The 14255-nt window shown below is 42.4% G+C and overlaps 2 protein-coding genes across 2 annotated transcripts in view; one reads left to right on the forward strand and one right to left on the reverse strand.

Annotated features, from left to right (window-relative positions):
- LOC143809434 (uncharacterized) overlaps positions 1-13136 on the reverse strand; it is a 44143-nt gene extending 31007 nt beyond the window's left edge. The window contains exon 1 of the mRNA XM_077292504.1: positions 13045-13136. The gene's annotated coding sequence lies outside the window, so the exon portion shown is untranslated. The remainder of the gene's footprint in view (positions 1-13044) is intronic.
- Positions 7421-9224, forward strand: LOC143803765 (interferon lambda-3-like). The gene is made up of 6 exons (XM_077281534.1): positions 7421-7464; positions 7565-7751; positions 8041-8118; positions 8211-8354; positions 8437-8517; positions 9135-9224. Exons 1-6 carry the CDS (start codon positions 7421-7423, stop codon positions 9222-9224), a joined length of 624 nt encoding a protein of 207 aa, XP_077137649.1.
- Positions 13137-14255: the final 1119 nt, after the last annotated feature.

Genomic DNA, 14255 nt, shown 5'->3' on the forward strand with positions numbered 1-14255 from the left:
GCAGACTTGCAAGAGATTCAATTACAAGCACACTCAGAACTGAAGGAAAAAAAAAAAAAAAAAAAAAAAAATCTTCAGCAGACTTCTCTTTTCTCTCCTTTCTCTGTCAATTAATTTAACCCTTTCTGGCCGGTCAAACTGTTATGGTTCTCAATGGCAAGAGAACATAGCCCAGCAAACATAAGAACTAGCTCTTGGAATGATGGAAACTAAACTGACCATGAACTAAACCTGCCGCACAACTAACAGTAGCCGGGTAGCGTAGCCTGCGTTTTATCCCTAGACGCCCAGCGCCGGCCGGAGGACTAACTAATCCTGGCAGAGGAAAATATAGTCCTGGCTCACCTCTAGAGAAATTTCCCCGAAAGGCAGACAGAGGCCCCCACAAATATTGGCGGTGATTTTAGATGAAATGACAAACGTAGTATGAAAATAGGTTTAGCAAAATTGAGGTCCGCTTACTAGATAGCAGGAAGACAGAAAGGGCACTTTCATGGTCAGCTGAAAACCCTATCAAAATACCATCCTGAAATTACTTTAAGACTCTAGTATTAACTCATAACATCAGAGTGGCAATTTCAGATCACAAGAGCTTTCCAGACACAGAAACGAAACTACAGCTGTGAACTGGAACAAAATGCAAAAACAAACAAGGACTAAAGTCCAACTTAGCTGGGAGTTGTCTAGCAGCAGGAACATGCACAGAAAGGCTTCTGATTACAATGTTGACCGGCATGGAAGTGACAGAGGAGCAAGGCTAAATAGCGACTCCCACCTCCTGATGGAAACAGGTGAACAGAGAGGATGATGCACACCAGTTCAATTCCACCAGTGGCCACCGGGGGGAGCCCAAAATCCAATTTCACAACAGATCCACCATTCACAATAGTTGATGTCACAGATCACCTCCTCCTCCTGTACAATGACTGATAACATCTCTATATACAGTAGATAACACAGGATCCACCATTCACAATAGGTGATGTCACAGCTCACCTCCTCCTCCTGTACAATGACTGACAACACCTCTATATACAGTATATAACACAGGATACACCATTCAAAATAGGTGATGTCACAGCTCACCTCCTCCTCCTGTACAATGACTGATAACACCTCTATATACAGTAGATAACACAGGATACACCATTCACAATAGTTGATGTCACAGCTCACCTCCTCCTGTACAATGACTGATAACATCTCTATATGCAGTAGATAACACAGGATCCACCATTCACAATAGGTGATGTTACAGCTCACCTCCTCCTCCTGTACAATGACTGATAACACCTCTATATACAGTAGATAACACAGGATCCACCATTCACAATAGGTGATGTCACAGCTCATCTCCTCCTCCTGTGCAATGACTGATAACACCTCTATATACAGTAGATAACACAAGATCCACCATTCACAATAGGTGATGTCACAGCTCACCTCCTCCTCATGTACAATGACTGATAACACCTCTATATACAGTAGATAACACAGGATCCACCATTCACAATAGTTGTGATGTCACAGCTCACCTCCTCCTCCTGCACAATGACTGATAACATCTCTATATACAGTAGATAACAAAGGATCTATCATTCAGAATAGTTGATGTCACAGATCACCTCCTCCTCCTGTACAATGACTGATAACATCTCTATATACAGTAGATAACAGGATCCACCATTCACAATAGGTGATGTCACAGCTCACCTCCTCCTCCTGTACAATGACTGACAACACCTCTATATACAGTAGATAACACAGGATACACCATTCACAATAGGTGATGTCACAGCTCACCTCCTCCTCCTGTACAATGACTGATAACACCTCTACATACAGTAGATAACACAGGATACACCATTCACAATAGTTGATGTCACAGCTCACCTCCTCTTCCTGTACAATGACTGATAACATCTCTATATACAGTAGATAACACAGGATCCACCATTCACAATAGGTGATGTCACAGCTCACCTCCTCTTCCTGTACAATGACTGATAACACCTCTATATACAGTAGATAACACAGGATCCATCATTCACAATAGGTGATGTCACAGCTCACCTCCTCCTCCTGTACAATGACTGACAACACCTCTATATACAGTAGATAACACAGGATACACCATTCACAATAGGTGATGTCACAGCTCACATCCTCCTCCTGTACAATGACTGATAACACCTCTATATACAGTAGATAACACAGGATCCACCATTCACAATAGGTGATGTCACAGCTCATCTCCTCCTCATGTACAATGACTGATAACACCTCTATATACAGTAGATAACACAGGATCCACCATTCACAATAGGTGATGTCACAGCTCATCTCCTCCTCATGTACAATGACTGATAACACCTCTATATACAGTAGATAACACAGGATCCACCATTCACAATAGGTGATGTCACAGCTCACCTCCCCCTCCTGTACAATGACTGATAACACCTCTATATACAGTATATAACACAGGATACACCATTCACAATAGTTGATGTCACAGCTCACCTCCTCCTCCTGTACAATGACTGATAACATCTCTATATACAGTAGATAACACAGGATCCACCATTCACAATAGGTGATGTCACAGCTCACCTCCTCCTCCTGTACAATGACTGATAACACCTCTATATACCGTAGATAACACAGGATCCATCATTCACAATAGGTGATGTCACAGCTCACCTCCTCCTCCTGTACAATGACTGATAACACCTCTATATACAGTAGATAACACAGGATCCATCATTCACAATAGGTGATGTCACAGCTCACCTCCTCCTCCTGTACAATGACTGACAACACCTCTATATACAGTAGATAACACAGGATACACCATTCACAATAGGTGATGTCACAGCTCACCTCCTCCTCCTGTACAATGACTGATAACACCTCTATATACAGTAGATAACACAGGATCCACCATTCACAATAGGTGATGTCACAGCTCATCTCCTCCTCATGTACAATGACTGATAACACCTCTATATACAGTAGATAACACAGGATCCACCATTCACAATAGTTGATGTCACAGCTCACCTCCTCCTCCTGTACAATGACTGATAACATCTCTATATACAGTAGATAACACAGGATCCACCATTCACAATAGTTGATGTCACAGATCACCTCCTCCTCCTGTACAATGACTGATAACATCTCTATATACAGTAGATAACACAGGATCCACCATTCACAATAGGTGATGTCACAGCTCACCTCCTCCTCCTGTACAATGACTGACAACACCTCTATATACAGTATATAACACAGGATACACCATTCAAAATAGGTGATGTCACAGCTCACCTCCTCCTCCTGTACAATGACTGATAACACCTCTATATACAGTAGATAACACAGGATACACCATTCACAATAGTTGATGTCACAGCTCACCTCCTCCTCCTGTACAATGACTGATAACATCTCTATATGCAGTAGATAACACAGGATCCACCATTCACAATAGGTGATGTTACAGCTCACCTCCTCCTCCTGTACAATGACTGATAACACCTCTATATACAGTAGATAACACAGGATCCACCATTCACAATAGGTGATGTCACAGCTCATCTCCTCCTCCTGTGCAATGACTGATAACACCTCTATATACAGTAGATAACACAAGATCCACCATTCACAATAGGTGATGTCACAGCTCACCTCCTCCTCATGTACAATGACTGATAACACCTATATATACAGTAGATAACACAGGATCCACCATTCACAATAGTTGTGATGTCACAGCTCACCTCCTCCTCCTGCACAATGACTGACAACACCTCTATATACAGTAGATAACACAGGATCCACCATTCACAATAGGTGATGTCACAGCTCATCTCCTCCTCCTGTACAATGACTGATAACACCTCTATATACAGTAGATAACACAGGATCCACCATTCACAATAGGTGATGTCACAGCTCATCTCCTCCTCATTTACAATGACTGATAACACCTCTATATACAGTAGATAACACAGGATCCACCATTCACAATAGGTGATGTCACAGCTCACCTCCTCCTCCTCCTGTACAATGACTGATAACATCTCTATATACAGTAGATAACACAGGATCCACCATTGACAATAGGTGATGTCACAGCTCACCTCCTCCTCTTGTACAATGACTGATAACCCCTCTATATACAGTAGATAACACAGGATCCACCATTGACAATAGGTGATGTCACAGCTCATCTCCTCCTCATGTACAATGACTGATAACACCTCTATATACAGTAGATAACACAGGATCCACCATTCACAATAGGTGATGTCACAGCTCATCTCCTCCTCATGTACAATGACTGATAACACCTCTATATACAGTAGATAACACAGGATCCACCATTCACAATAGGTGATGTCACAGCTCACCTCCCCCTCCTGTACAATGACTGATAACACCTCTATATACAGTATATAACACAGGATACACCATTCACAATAGTTGATGTCACAGCTCACCTCCTCCTCCTGTACAATGACTGATAACATCTCTATATACAGTAGATAACACAGGATCCACCATTGACAATAGGTGATGTCACAGCTCACCTCCCCCTCCTGTACAATGACTGATAACACCTCTATATACAGTATATAACACAGGATACACCATTCACAATAGTTGATGTCACAGCTCACCTCCTCCTCCTGTATAATGACTGATAACACCTCTATATACAGTAGATAACACAGGATCCACCATTCACAATAGGTGATATCACACCTCACCTCCTCCTCCTGTACAATGACTGATAACACCTCTATATACAGTACATAACACAGGATCCACCATTCACAATAGGTGATGTCACAGCTCACCTCCCCCTCCTGTACAATGACTGATAACACCTCTATATACCGTAGATAACACAGGATCCACCATTGACAATGGCTGATGTCACAGCTCACCTCCTCCCGGGTCAGAGTAATCTTAGAAAATATTTCTATACATCTCCGTAGGATCAGCGGTTTCTGTTGCTTCCTATTTCCCTGTCAGCGCTGGAAAGTAACCAGAGATTATTATATGAAAATAAAAATAATAAACAATCATTTAAAAAAAAATATTTAACATAAAAACTTCACCTAAACAGTAGATCAGTGTCTGAGCAGATTTTGCCCTGAGGGTGTTCCACACTGACTTTTAGGGTAGCCGCCTCTGCTAGGGGGCAGGAGGGAGAGAACATTCTTCTTTCTGGAGGGCAGCTAATTTGCATACATTTTTCCCATGAAGCATTGCCTGATTTGTATCTGGATTTCCATAATGAGAACCAGGCGCCTCCAGAAATAAAGATTCACAGTTAACCGCCAAGTGGACACTTCCACGACCTGTCACTTGTCAGAAATACGTCATTGTTTTATCTGATGGAAATGCAAATAAATCCAGAGCCGATTCATGGAAGAGATTACTCCAGGATTCTGACATAAAACAGCCTGAATTGGCGCAAAATTTCTGTAACTTTTTTTTTGCCTCAGTCCTGACTAGCTCCATAAGAGTGGGTGAGGCAAGACATGGTGACGTCTATTTGGCAAATTATTCAAAATGGTCACAAAGAAAAGTTGAGCAACACGCCCAGTTGGCTAAAAAGGTTAGATTAATATACAGGGAAGAGGAGGCCATATCTCAGGAACGGAGAGGAGCAGGAACATAAGAAAAACATCGCCGGAATCAGGAGAACCGAGCATTTTATGGCAAGAGATGGATCATTTTTAAGAAAGTATGCGTTAAGTGCAAAAGATAGTTATCTAGAAAATGCAAAGAGGCTGAGTAATCATTCAGGCTTTGTGCACGTGGCGTGATTTTACCCTCCTCACTTTTGAAGATGCTCCAGGAAAACGCCAGCGGTATTTTCCATAGGCTTCTTCTTTGTTGTCTTTTTGTTCGCAAGCAGAAGCCGCGTGAAAAATGGAAATAGTCGCCATTTTTGCCATTTCACAGCATTACAAAAGATGGAACATGTGCGCAGCAAGTCGTTTTTGACATTGCTGTGCATACGTTCATTATTTGGAACGCTAAGTACTTTATTAGGCGAATCTGCCAGAAAAAGCTGTCATGTGCACATACCCTAAAGATGTTTCCCATTTTCGAAAAACTTCTGTCCACCCGGCTGCAGATTATTTTAAAATACACAGCACTTTACTCGCCCTCTCCAGGTCCAGCGCTGAGTCTCCTCCGCTGCTCTGAGGGTCTTTTATTGTCTACAGCTCTGACGTCACGTCGACTGCGAACAATATCAATTATCGGTAGCAGTGATGGAGACTCGGCGCTGGACCCGGCGAGGGTGAGGAGGTTTTTTTACAAACTACAGACGAGGCAACAGAGATTTTCGGAAATCAAAAAACCCTTTAAGTTTTTTTGTTTTGCCATATCCAGTGGATGAGATTAGCCTACTTCTGGCTTATACCCACTGTCGGCGTTGTCTCCTGTACACACCATATTGCTTTGGGTAGATGAGCTAATTTTCGCGTGGATGGGCTACTTTTGTGTGGATAGGCTACTTTGTGTCTATGGGCTACTTTTGCGTAGATGGGCTACTTTTGCATGGATTGGCTACTTTTGCGTGGATGGGCTAATTTTTGCGTGGATGTGCTACTTTTGTATTAATGGGCTACTTTTGCTTAGATGGGCTACTTTTGGGTGGATAGGCTACTGTTGTGTGGATAGGCTACTGTTGTGTGGATGGGCTACTTTTGCGTGGATGGGCTACTTTTGCGTGGATGGGCTACTTTTCTGTGGATGGGCTTTTTTTGTGTAGATTGGCTACTTTTCTGTGGATGGGGTTCTTTTGGGTGGATGGGCTACTTTTGTGTGGATGGGCTACCCTTGGGTGCATGGGCTACTTTTGGGTGGATGGACTACTTTTGGGTGGATTGGCTACGTTTGTGTGGATGGGCTACTTTTGGGTGGATGGACTACTTTTGGGTGGATGGGCTACCTCCCTGCACCTGAGATAGCCCCTTATATTTTGCACTCGACTGCCGGAAACACTCAGTGAGTATCTAATCAGTAAGTACGTTCTCTACGTACAATTTCTTCCTACAAAAAGTCCTTGCAAATCCTCGTCCCTGCTCCGAACAGAACATTCTGAACATTAACCGGAGAGTCAAAACCATCACAATTAACCCTTTCTTTCATGCAGCATCGGGAGGATTCTTGTGCAGATGCTTCACCTGTATGAGTCTCCTCCCAGCGATGTGACGTCTTCTTCTCACCTGTACAGTAGGGAAACAGAAAGCGATAGGTTCCCATGCCTGCTGTCACTTGTCTGCTGTCACTTGTATTCTGGACGTACATAGAAGATATCTGCACATCCTGAAAATGAAGAATTTTCTCTCCTGGAGATTGAAATATAAAAGCCGAAACATGGGTAGACATGAGACAGAGCTACAAGCCGCAGAGAGAAAGACGACCGGGCAGGTGAGCATCTTCTACTGAGTGTACATGCAGAATATCAGTGCTGGGGACATTTACACAATGGATAATAATCAGGTTTTATGTATTAAATTCTTATACCTAGGTTCATAGGAAGAGAAAAACTCCAAATCGACATCAATTCTCCAGCCATGGACGTCAGACTGGTGGTCATCAGTGTTGTAGTTGTGGCAGTGACCGGACTTCTACACCAGAGACACTGCCCGATGTCCAGATATCAATCAGTATCATCCGCTGATATCAGGGTGATCCGACAACTGCAGAATGAACATGTAAGGAGAGAGGTTGTGCTATATAGAGAGGAGTCAAATCGTGGATGTCCAGGTGGTGCCAAAATCAGGAACCGATCCAAATCTTCTCCGCTATGTATTACATGGTGGCTCTCGTAATAGCTGCTTCCATTGACTGATGCCTTGAAGCATTGAACGTCGGTTCCTGACATTTCACTCCCTCTGGATAATAGACTATACAGTAGATATTCTAAATGATGTCTCTTCTACTGAACATATTATATACGTTATATGCTGAAAAGCTAAAAAAAAAATCCTGCTTTGTCCACAGGAGAAGGACATGTCCACCACTGCCATCAAATGCTACAGAAGAATGATGAGACACAAGCCATCTGTGTGTGACCTAATGGTAAGTACATAGCGGTTTTGCTCCTCTTACTGACCCCCCAACACAACCTGAAACCCAAAAATAACCATGTGACCCTCTAATCCTCTCCACAGACCAGTGATCGTCTCATCTTCATCTTGGAACGAGTGTCACAAACACTTGATGTCCTGCAGAGCAAGTCCACGTCTGGTGCTACAGATCTCGGATCCCAGTCCCTTATGATCTTCCTTAAACTGAGAGATGATCTCACGATCTGTGTAAGTTCCAATTTCCTGTTCTTCCTAGTTTGTTTGTACTAGACATATCATCCATCACTTATCATCATCTTCTGTCTGGCAGAAAGAGTCATCAGAAATCAGTGAGACTCCCTCCGATGAGTTGAAGGCTTGGTTTCACCATCTTCAGCACTTTAAGGATAAGGTAAGTGTCCTGCGCAAGAATTGTGAATGTTCTTGTCACAAACTAAGTGAAATAAAATTAATGTAATATCTAGGAGGCGCAGTGTCCAGAGGAGAGATGTAGGACAGATAATTGAAGGCAGCATGGCAATGGTGGACAGCGGGATAGAGATTTACAGTCTTGGTAAAGTAGAAGGGAAATGTTGAAGGTAGTAGACATATGGATGGGTGATTCCAATGTCCAGCTAGTTTACGCTGGCACTAGACATCATTGGACACTAGGAGTGCATTAGCACCACCAACCCTAGGAGGTGCCAGCTGGAGGAGGATGGTATCCACTGTGGGTCTAGTGGGTCCAAGAGGTTGCAAGGGGACTATTGTACTATTGATTTGATGCACACCCCACTTTGGAGACCATTACACCCATCAGTATATGGTCTACTCTACAGGGGAAGGTGGGTTAATAACAGAGCCTACTGGGTTTTGTGGCCCATGTTCAATGCTTGGTTATCAGGAGGAAACTTAGGGACAGAAGGTGACTCTACCACCCAAGATCCGCATATATATGGAGCTGGCCTTGGCTGTGACCTTGAATATGCAAAATAAATGAGGGATTATCATGATATCATTCTTTTGTAGGAATCTTCACAATGTCTCCAGGATGCAGTGTTACTCGGCCTCATCCCATTATTGGTGCAAGATGTTGCATGTTGGGCTCATGGGAACTAAACACCAAAAAAGATTAAAAGTAGATCTACAAGTCTAGAGGATGTTCTTCACCCTCCAAGGTCAAATGAAGACGTCAGTTTTTGGAATGCCAATCCCACCTGGACATCACCCAAACTTGTGGTTGGTCTTTGTACAACAATACACACATAGTGATCCATTTGTTGTACTAAGACTTATATGGCCATATTACTAGTTTCCCTAGAATACATTGTCCTGAAAAGTTCACTTTAAGCTTTGGAAAATATGAAGACATCACTAGTGATCACTGATTCTACTGCTCAGGGTGCACAGAAGAAGAAACTCCTCTAGAACTTAATCATATCCAGAAATGATTTCTGAATCTAGGAAAAGATTTTTTTTTTATTTTTCTAAATATTTATATTTTTGTAATGAATTGATATTTAATTTAATAATGTAAATAAATAGCAGCGGCTCCATTTCCGTGGGTGCGAGAACCTCCGACGGCTCTGTACTCTCTCCAAAAACACCCACAACAAAGATGAGGCAGAACATCCAAGAATCATTTCACTTCTTTGCCAGTTGGATGTTCTGTCTCATTTTTGTTCTGGATATTTAAATTATGATATATTTATATATTAAAATTAAATTTATGATATTATATTATATATGTATTATATTACTATTATCATTATTATTTTTACTTTTATTTGCACTACTATTATATTAATATTACAATCATTACGTTTCGCGTATAGCTTCGCACATTTCCCTAGACGAAGCTATACGCGAAACGCGCGTCGGGTCGGTGCCACCACCTTGAGGTAATAACCCAGCATGTTTTTCTTTCATATGTCACCTACAATGCTTTCCGCATGTGAACTATCTTATGTTTAGGCTGCTATAACATTCAGGATACTGTACATTTATTGAACCACTTGGTCTTATGTGTTACTTTGTATGAGACTTTGTCTCACCTGCTTCATATAAAGGGTTATATTCCCTTATCACCTTTTACTCCCTGAATAGCCCGTTCATTACATGTTTTCCTTTGCATTTATTGTGAATTACTCATCCCGGGACATGCATTGTTAGAAAGATACCTGGGTTCACCAGCATGTGCATGTTGCCTTTATTGTATGATTTACATAATAGGAAGCCTTTCTTAGACTCCTTCAATTGCACTATCTTAATATCATAAGCTTTGCACATGGCATATACTTACCTTTTGTATTTAATTATGAACTTTTCGTATATTTAATGATATCATAATTTATTGCCTCCTCTGGTGGTTCTTTTGTATATTTCTATCCCCACCTTTTTACATGTTTGATAAAAATTGTTTTTATATATGTCCTAATAAAGATTTGCAATTTTATGGCTAATTGCTTCTATGTCCGTTTTTTGATGTATATATTGTTTTGAAGCTTTGCCACTGATTTAGGCAGTTTTCTTTCCTTTTTTTTGATGCAACATTTCCCACATGTCTACTTTACATCAGCACAATTTTGGAAACAATTTTTTTTTTTTGTTAGGGAGTTATAAGGGTTAAAAGTTGACCAGCAATTTCTCATTTTTACAACACCATTTTTTTTTTTAGGGATCACATCTCATTTGAAGTCATTTTGAGGGGTCTATATGATAGAAAATAACCAAGTGTGACACCATTCTAAAAACTGCACCCCTCAAGGTGCTCAAAACCACATTCAAGAAGTTTATTAACCCTTTACGTGCTTCACAGGAACTGAAACAATGTGGAAGGAAAAAATGAACATTTAACTTTTTTTTGCAAACAGTTTACTTCAGAACCATTTTTTTTTATTTTCACAAGTGTAAAAACAGAAATTTAACCATAAATTTTGTTGTGCAATTTCTCCTGAATACGCCGATACCCCATATGTGGGAGTAAACCACTGTTTGGGCGCACGGCAGAGCTTGGAAGAGAAGGAGCGCCGTTTGACTTTTTCAATGCAGAATTGGCTGGAATTGAGATCGGATGCCATGTCACGTTTAGAGAGCCCCTGATGTGCCTAAACAGTAGAAACCATCCACAAGTGACACCATTTTGGAAACTAGACCCCTTAAGGAACTTATCTAGATGTGTGGTGAGCACTTTGAGCCCCCAAGTGCTTCACAGAAGTTTATAAAGTAGAGCCGTGAAAATAAAAAATCGCATTTGTTTACACAAAAATGATCTTTTCGCCCATAAATTCTTATTTTCACAAGGGTAAAAGGAGAAATTAGACCACAAAAGTTGTTGTGCAATTTCTCCTGAGTACGTCGATACCCCATATGTGGGGGTAAACCACTGTTTGGGCGCACCGCAAAGCTTGGAAGAGAAGGAGTGCCGTTTTACTTTTTCAATGTAGAATTGGCTGGAATTGAGATCGGACACCATGTCGCGTTTGGAGAGCCCCTGATGTGCCTAAACAGTGGAAACCCCCCACAAGTGACCCCATTTTGGAAACTAGACCCCTTAAGGAACTTATCTAGATGTGTGGTGAGCACTTTAAACCCCCAAGTGCTTCACAGAAATTTATAAAGTAGAACCGTGAAAATAAAAAATCCTTTTTTTTCCTCAAAAATGATTTTTTAGCCTGCAATTTTTTATTTTCTCAAGTTTATCAGGAGACATTGGACCCCAAAATCTGTTGATCAGTTTGTCCTGAGTACGCTGATACCCCATATGTGGGGGGGCACTGTTTGGGCACACATCGGGGTTCGGAAGGGAAGGAGCGCCGCTTGGAATGCAGACTTTGACGGGATGGTCTGCGGGCGTCATGTTGCATTTGCAGAGCTCCTGATGTACCTAAACAGTAGAAACCCCCACAAGTGACCCCATTTTGGAAACTAGACCCCCCAAAGAGCTTATCTAGATGTGTGGTGATCACTATGAACCTCCAACTGCTTCACAGAAGTTTATAATGTAGAGCCATGAAAATAAAACAATCATATTTTTTCCATAAAAATGATTTTTCACCCCCAAATTTTTACTTTCACAAGGGTAACAGGAGAAATTGGACCCCAAAATTTATTGTGCAATTTATGCTGAGTAGGCTGATACCCCATATGTGGGGGTAAACCACTGTTTGGGCGCATGGCAGAGCTCGGAAGGGAAGGAGCGCCGTTTTGGAATTCAAACTTTGATAGAATGGTCTGCGGGCGTTATGTTGTGTTTGCAGAGCCCCTGATGTACCTAAACAGTAGAAACCCCCCACAAGTGACCCCATTTTGGAAACTAGACCCCCCAAGGAACTTATCTAAATGTGTGGTGAGAACTTTGAATGCCCAAGTGCTTTACAGAAGTTTATAATGCAGAGTCGTGAAAATAAAAAATATTTTTTTTTCACAAACAAGATTTTTTAGCCCCCAAGTTTTTATTTTCACAAGGGTAACAAGAGAAATTGGACCCCAAAAGTTGTTGTCCAATTTGTCCTGAGTACACTGATACCCCATGTGTGGGGGTAAACCACTGGTTGGGCACACGGCAGAGCTCAGAAGGGAAGGAGCACTATTTGACTTGACTTTTTGAGCGCAAAATTGGCTGTGGCGTTTAGAGATCCCCTGATGTACCTAAACAGTGGAAAAGAAAAAAAAAAGAGAAGCCAGCACTGCTAATGGTCAGAACGCAATACAAATGGTGCACATGCACCTACTGAATTCTAACTGTAGTTCAAATATGAGACATTTAGCAAATAATTGATCAATTTTTTGAGCTACCCCGCCACTTCACGGCAATCTCATAATGGGGCAGTCCTACGCTACGTTTTTTATTAACGTTGTGCCATTATGGCCTCCTAGATGTATAAAAAGAGCATAAAAAGAAAGACACCATTACTACACTATGACATGCAAGCTGTACCTGGAGACATTTTCAGAATCACCCCCTTGGTGCCAGGAAGGACAAGCGTAGGTGAAGGCCGATCAGGTCCAGTGCGGACATGTCAGATCACATCAGAGGACAGAGAATTGCACATCGCTTTTTTTTTTTGCGGTTGCCGGTAAACAGTTAATTACCGGCGATCGCAAAACGGGTCGGTAATACCGACCCCGATCATGTTCTTTGGTGCCGTCCGGTGGGCGCATGCGCAGCCCTGCCTGTGAACCCCAGCCCCGTAGTATGAATAAATCAGAAGACACTGCGGGGCTGGGATTCACAGGCAGGGCGGCCGCACAGGCGCAGTCAGCTAGACTGCATATGAGGACAGAGGACAGGCAGCGCTCACTGCGCCTGCCCAAGGCATGACAAAAGAGCGCAGGCGCCGGCTCATTTCAAAACAGCGATGAGGAGGCGGCGCCCGGTGCCAAGAAGATTTGAGTGACGGCTGTGTGGCGTCTGCAGCAGGGGGAAAAGGCCTGCCTCCTTGACTGAAGAAAAGGTATTTAGGACAAATTACAAAACGGATTATTTCGGCAGTTACAGCACCCAGAACTAAAAGAGCACCTTGTCAGAATGCAGCATTACTCTTTTAGTTAAAAACGCCTGGGGGGGTGACAGGTTCCCTTTAATATCAGCCTGCAGCTATCTGCCTAGCCTTTGCTGGTTATTAATTATAGAGGTGCTCCACGCATTAATAACTAGTAAAGGCAGCTGTCAGCTGATGTTAATAGCCTGGGAAGCTCCTTGTTTATTACTCCCTTCCCAGGCTAGAAACATCTGCCCCCAGCTGTCTGCATTCCCTCAGCTGTTTAACAAAATTTTCAGTGACTCCACATCATTTTTTTCTGTAATTTATTCATAGTAAGCTACACAAGCACTGTACTAATTATATATGTTGAAAAATATTTACTTTGAAAATTATCTTTAACCCCTTAATCACATATGACATACTATCCCGTCAAGGTGACCTGGGACTTCATTCCCAGTGACGGGATAGTACGTCATATACGATCGGCCACACTCACGGGGGGAGCGCGGATGAATGTCAGCTGACTATCGCAGCTGACATCCGGCACTATGTGCCAGGAGCAGTCACGGACCGCCCCCGGCACATTAACCCCCGGCACACTGCGATCAAACATGATCGCAGTGTTCCGGCGGTACAGGGAAGCATCGCACAGGGAGGGGGCACC

The sequence above is a fragment of the Ranitomeya variabilis genome, chromosome 2 (assembly GCF_051348905.1).
Source record: "Ranitomeya variabilis isolate aRanVar5 chromosome 2, aRanVar5.hap1, whole genome shotgun sequence".
NCBI classification, from domain to species: domain Eukaryota; kingdom Metazoa; phylum Chordata; class Amphibia; order Anura; family Dendrobatidae; genus Ranitomeya; species Ranitomeya variabilis.

Excerpts from the sequence above, each read along its gene's own strand:
- LOC143803765 (XM_077281534.1), top strand. The coding sequence starts at position 7,421 with ATGAGACAGAGCTACAAGCCGCAGAGAGAAAGACGACCGGGCAG. Across the intron at positions 7,465-7,564 it reads AGAGAAAGACGACCGGGCAG|GTTCATAGGAAGAGAAAAAC; the intron begins GTGAGCATCTTC and ends TCTTATACCTAG. Across the intron at positions 7,752-8,040 it reads GACAACTGCAGAATGAACAT|GAGAAGGACATGTCCACCAC; the intron begins GTAAGGAGAGAG and ends CTTTGTCCACAG.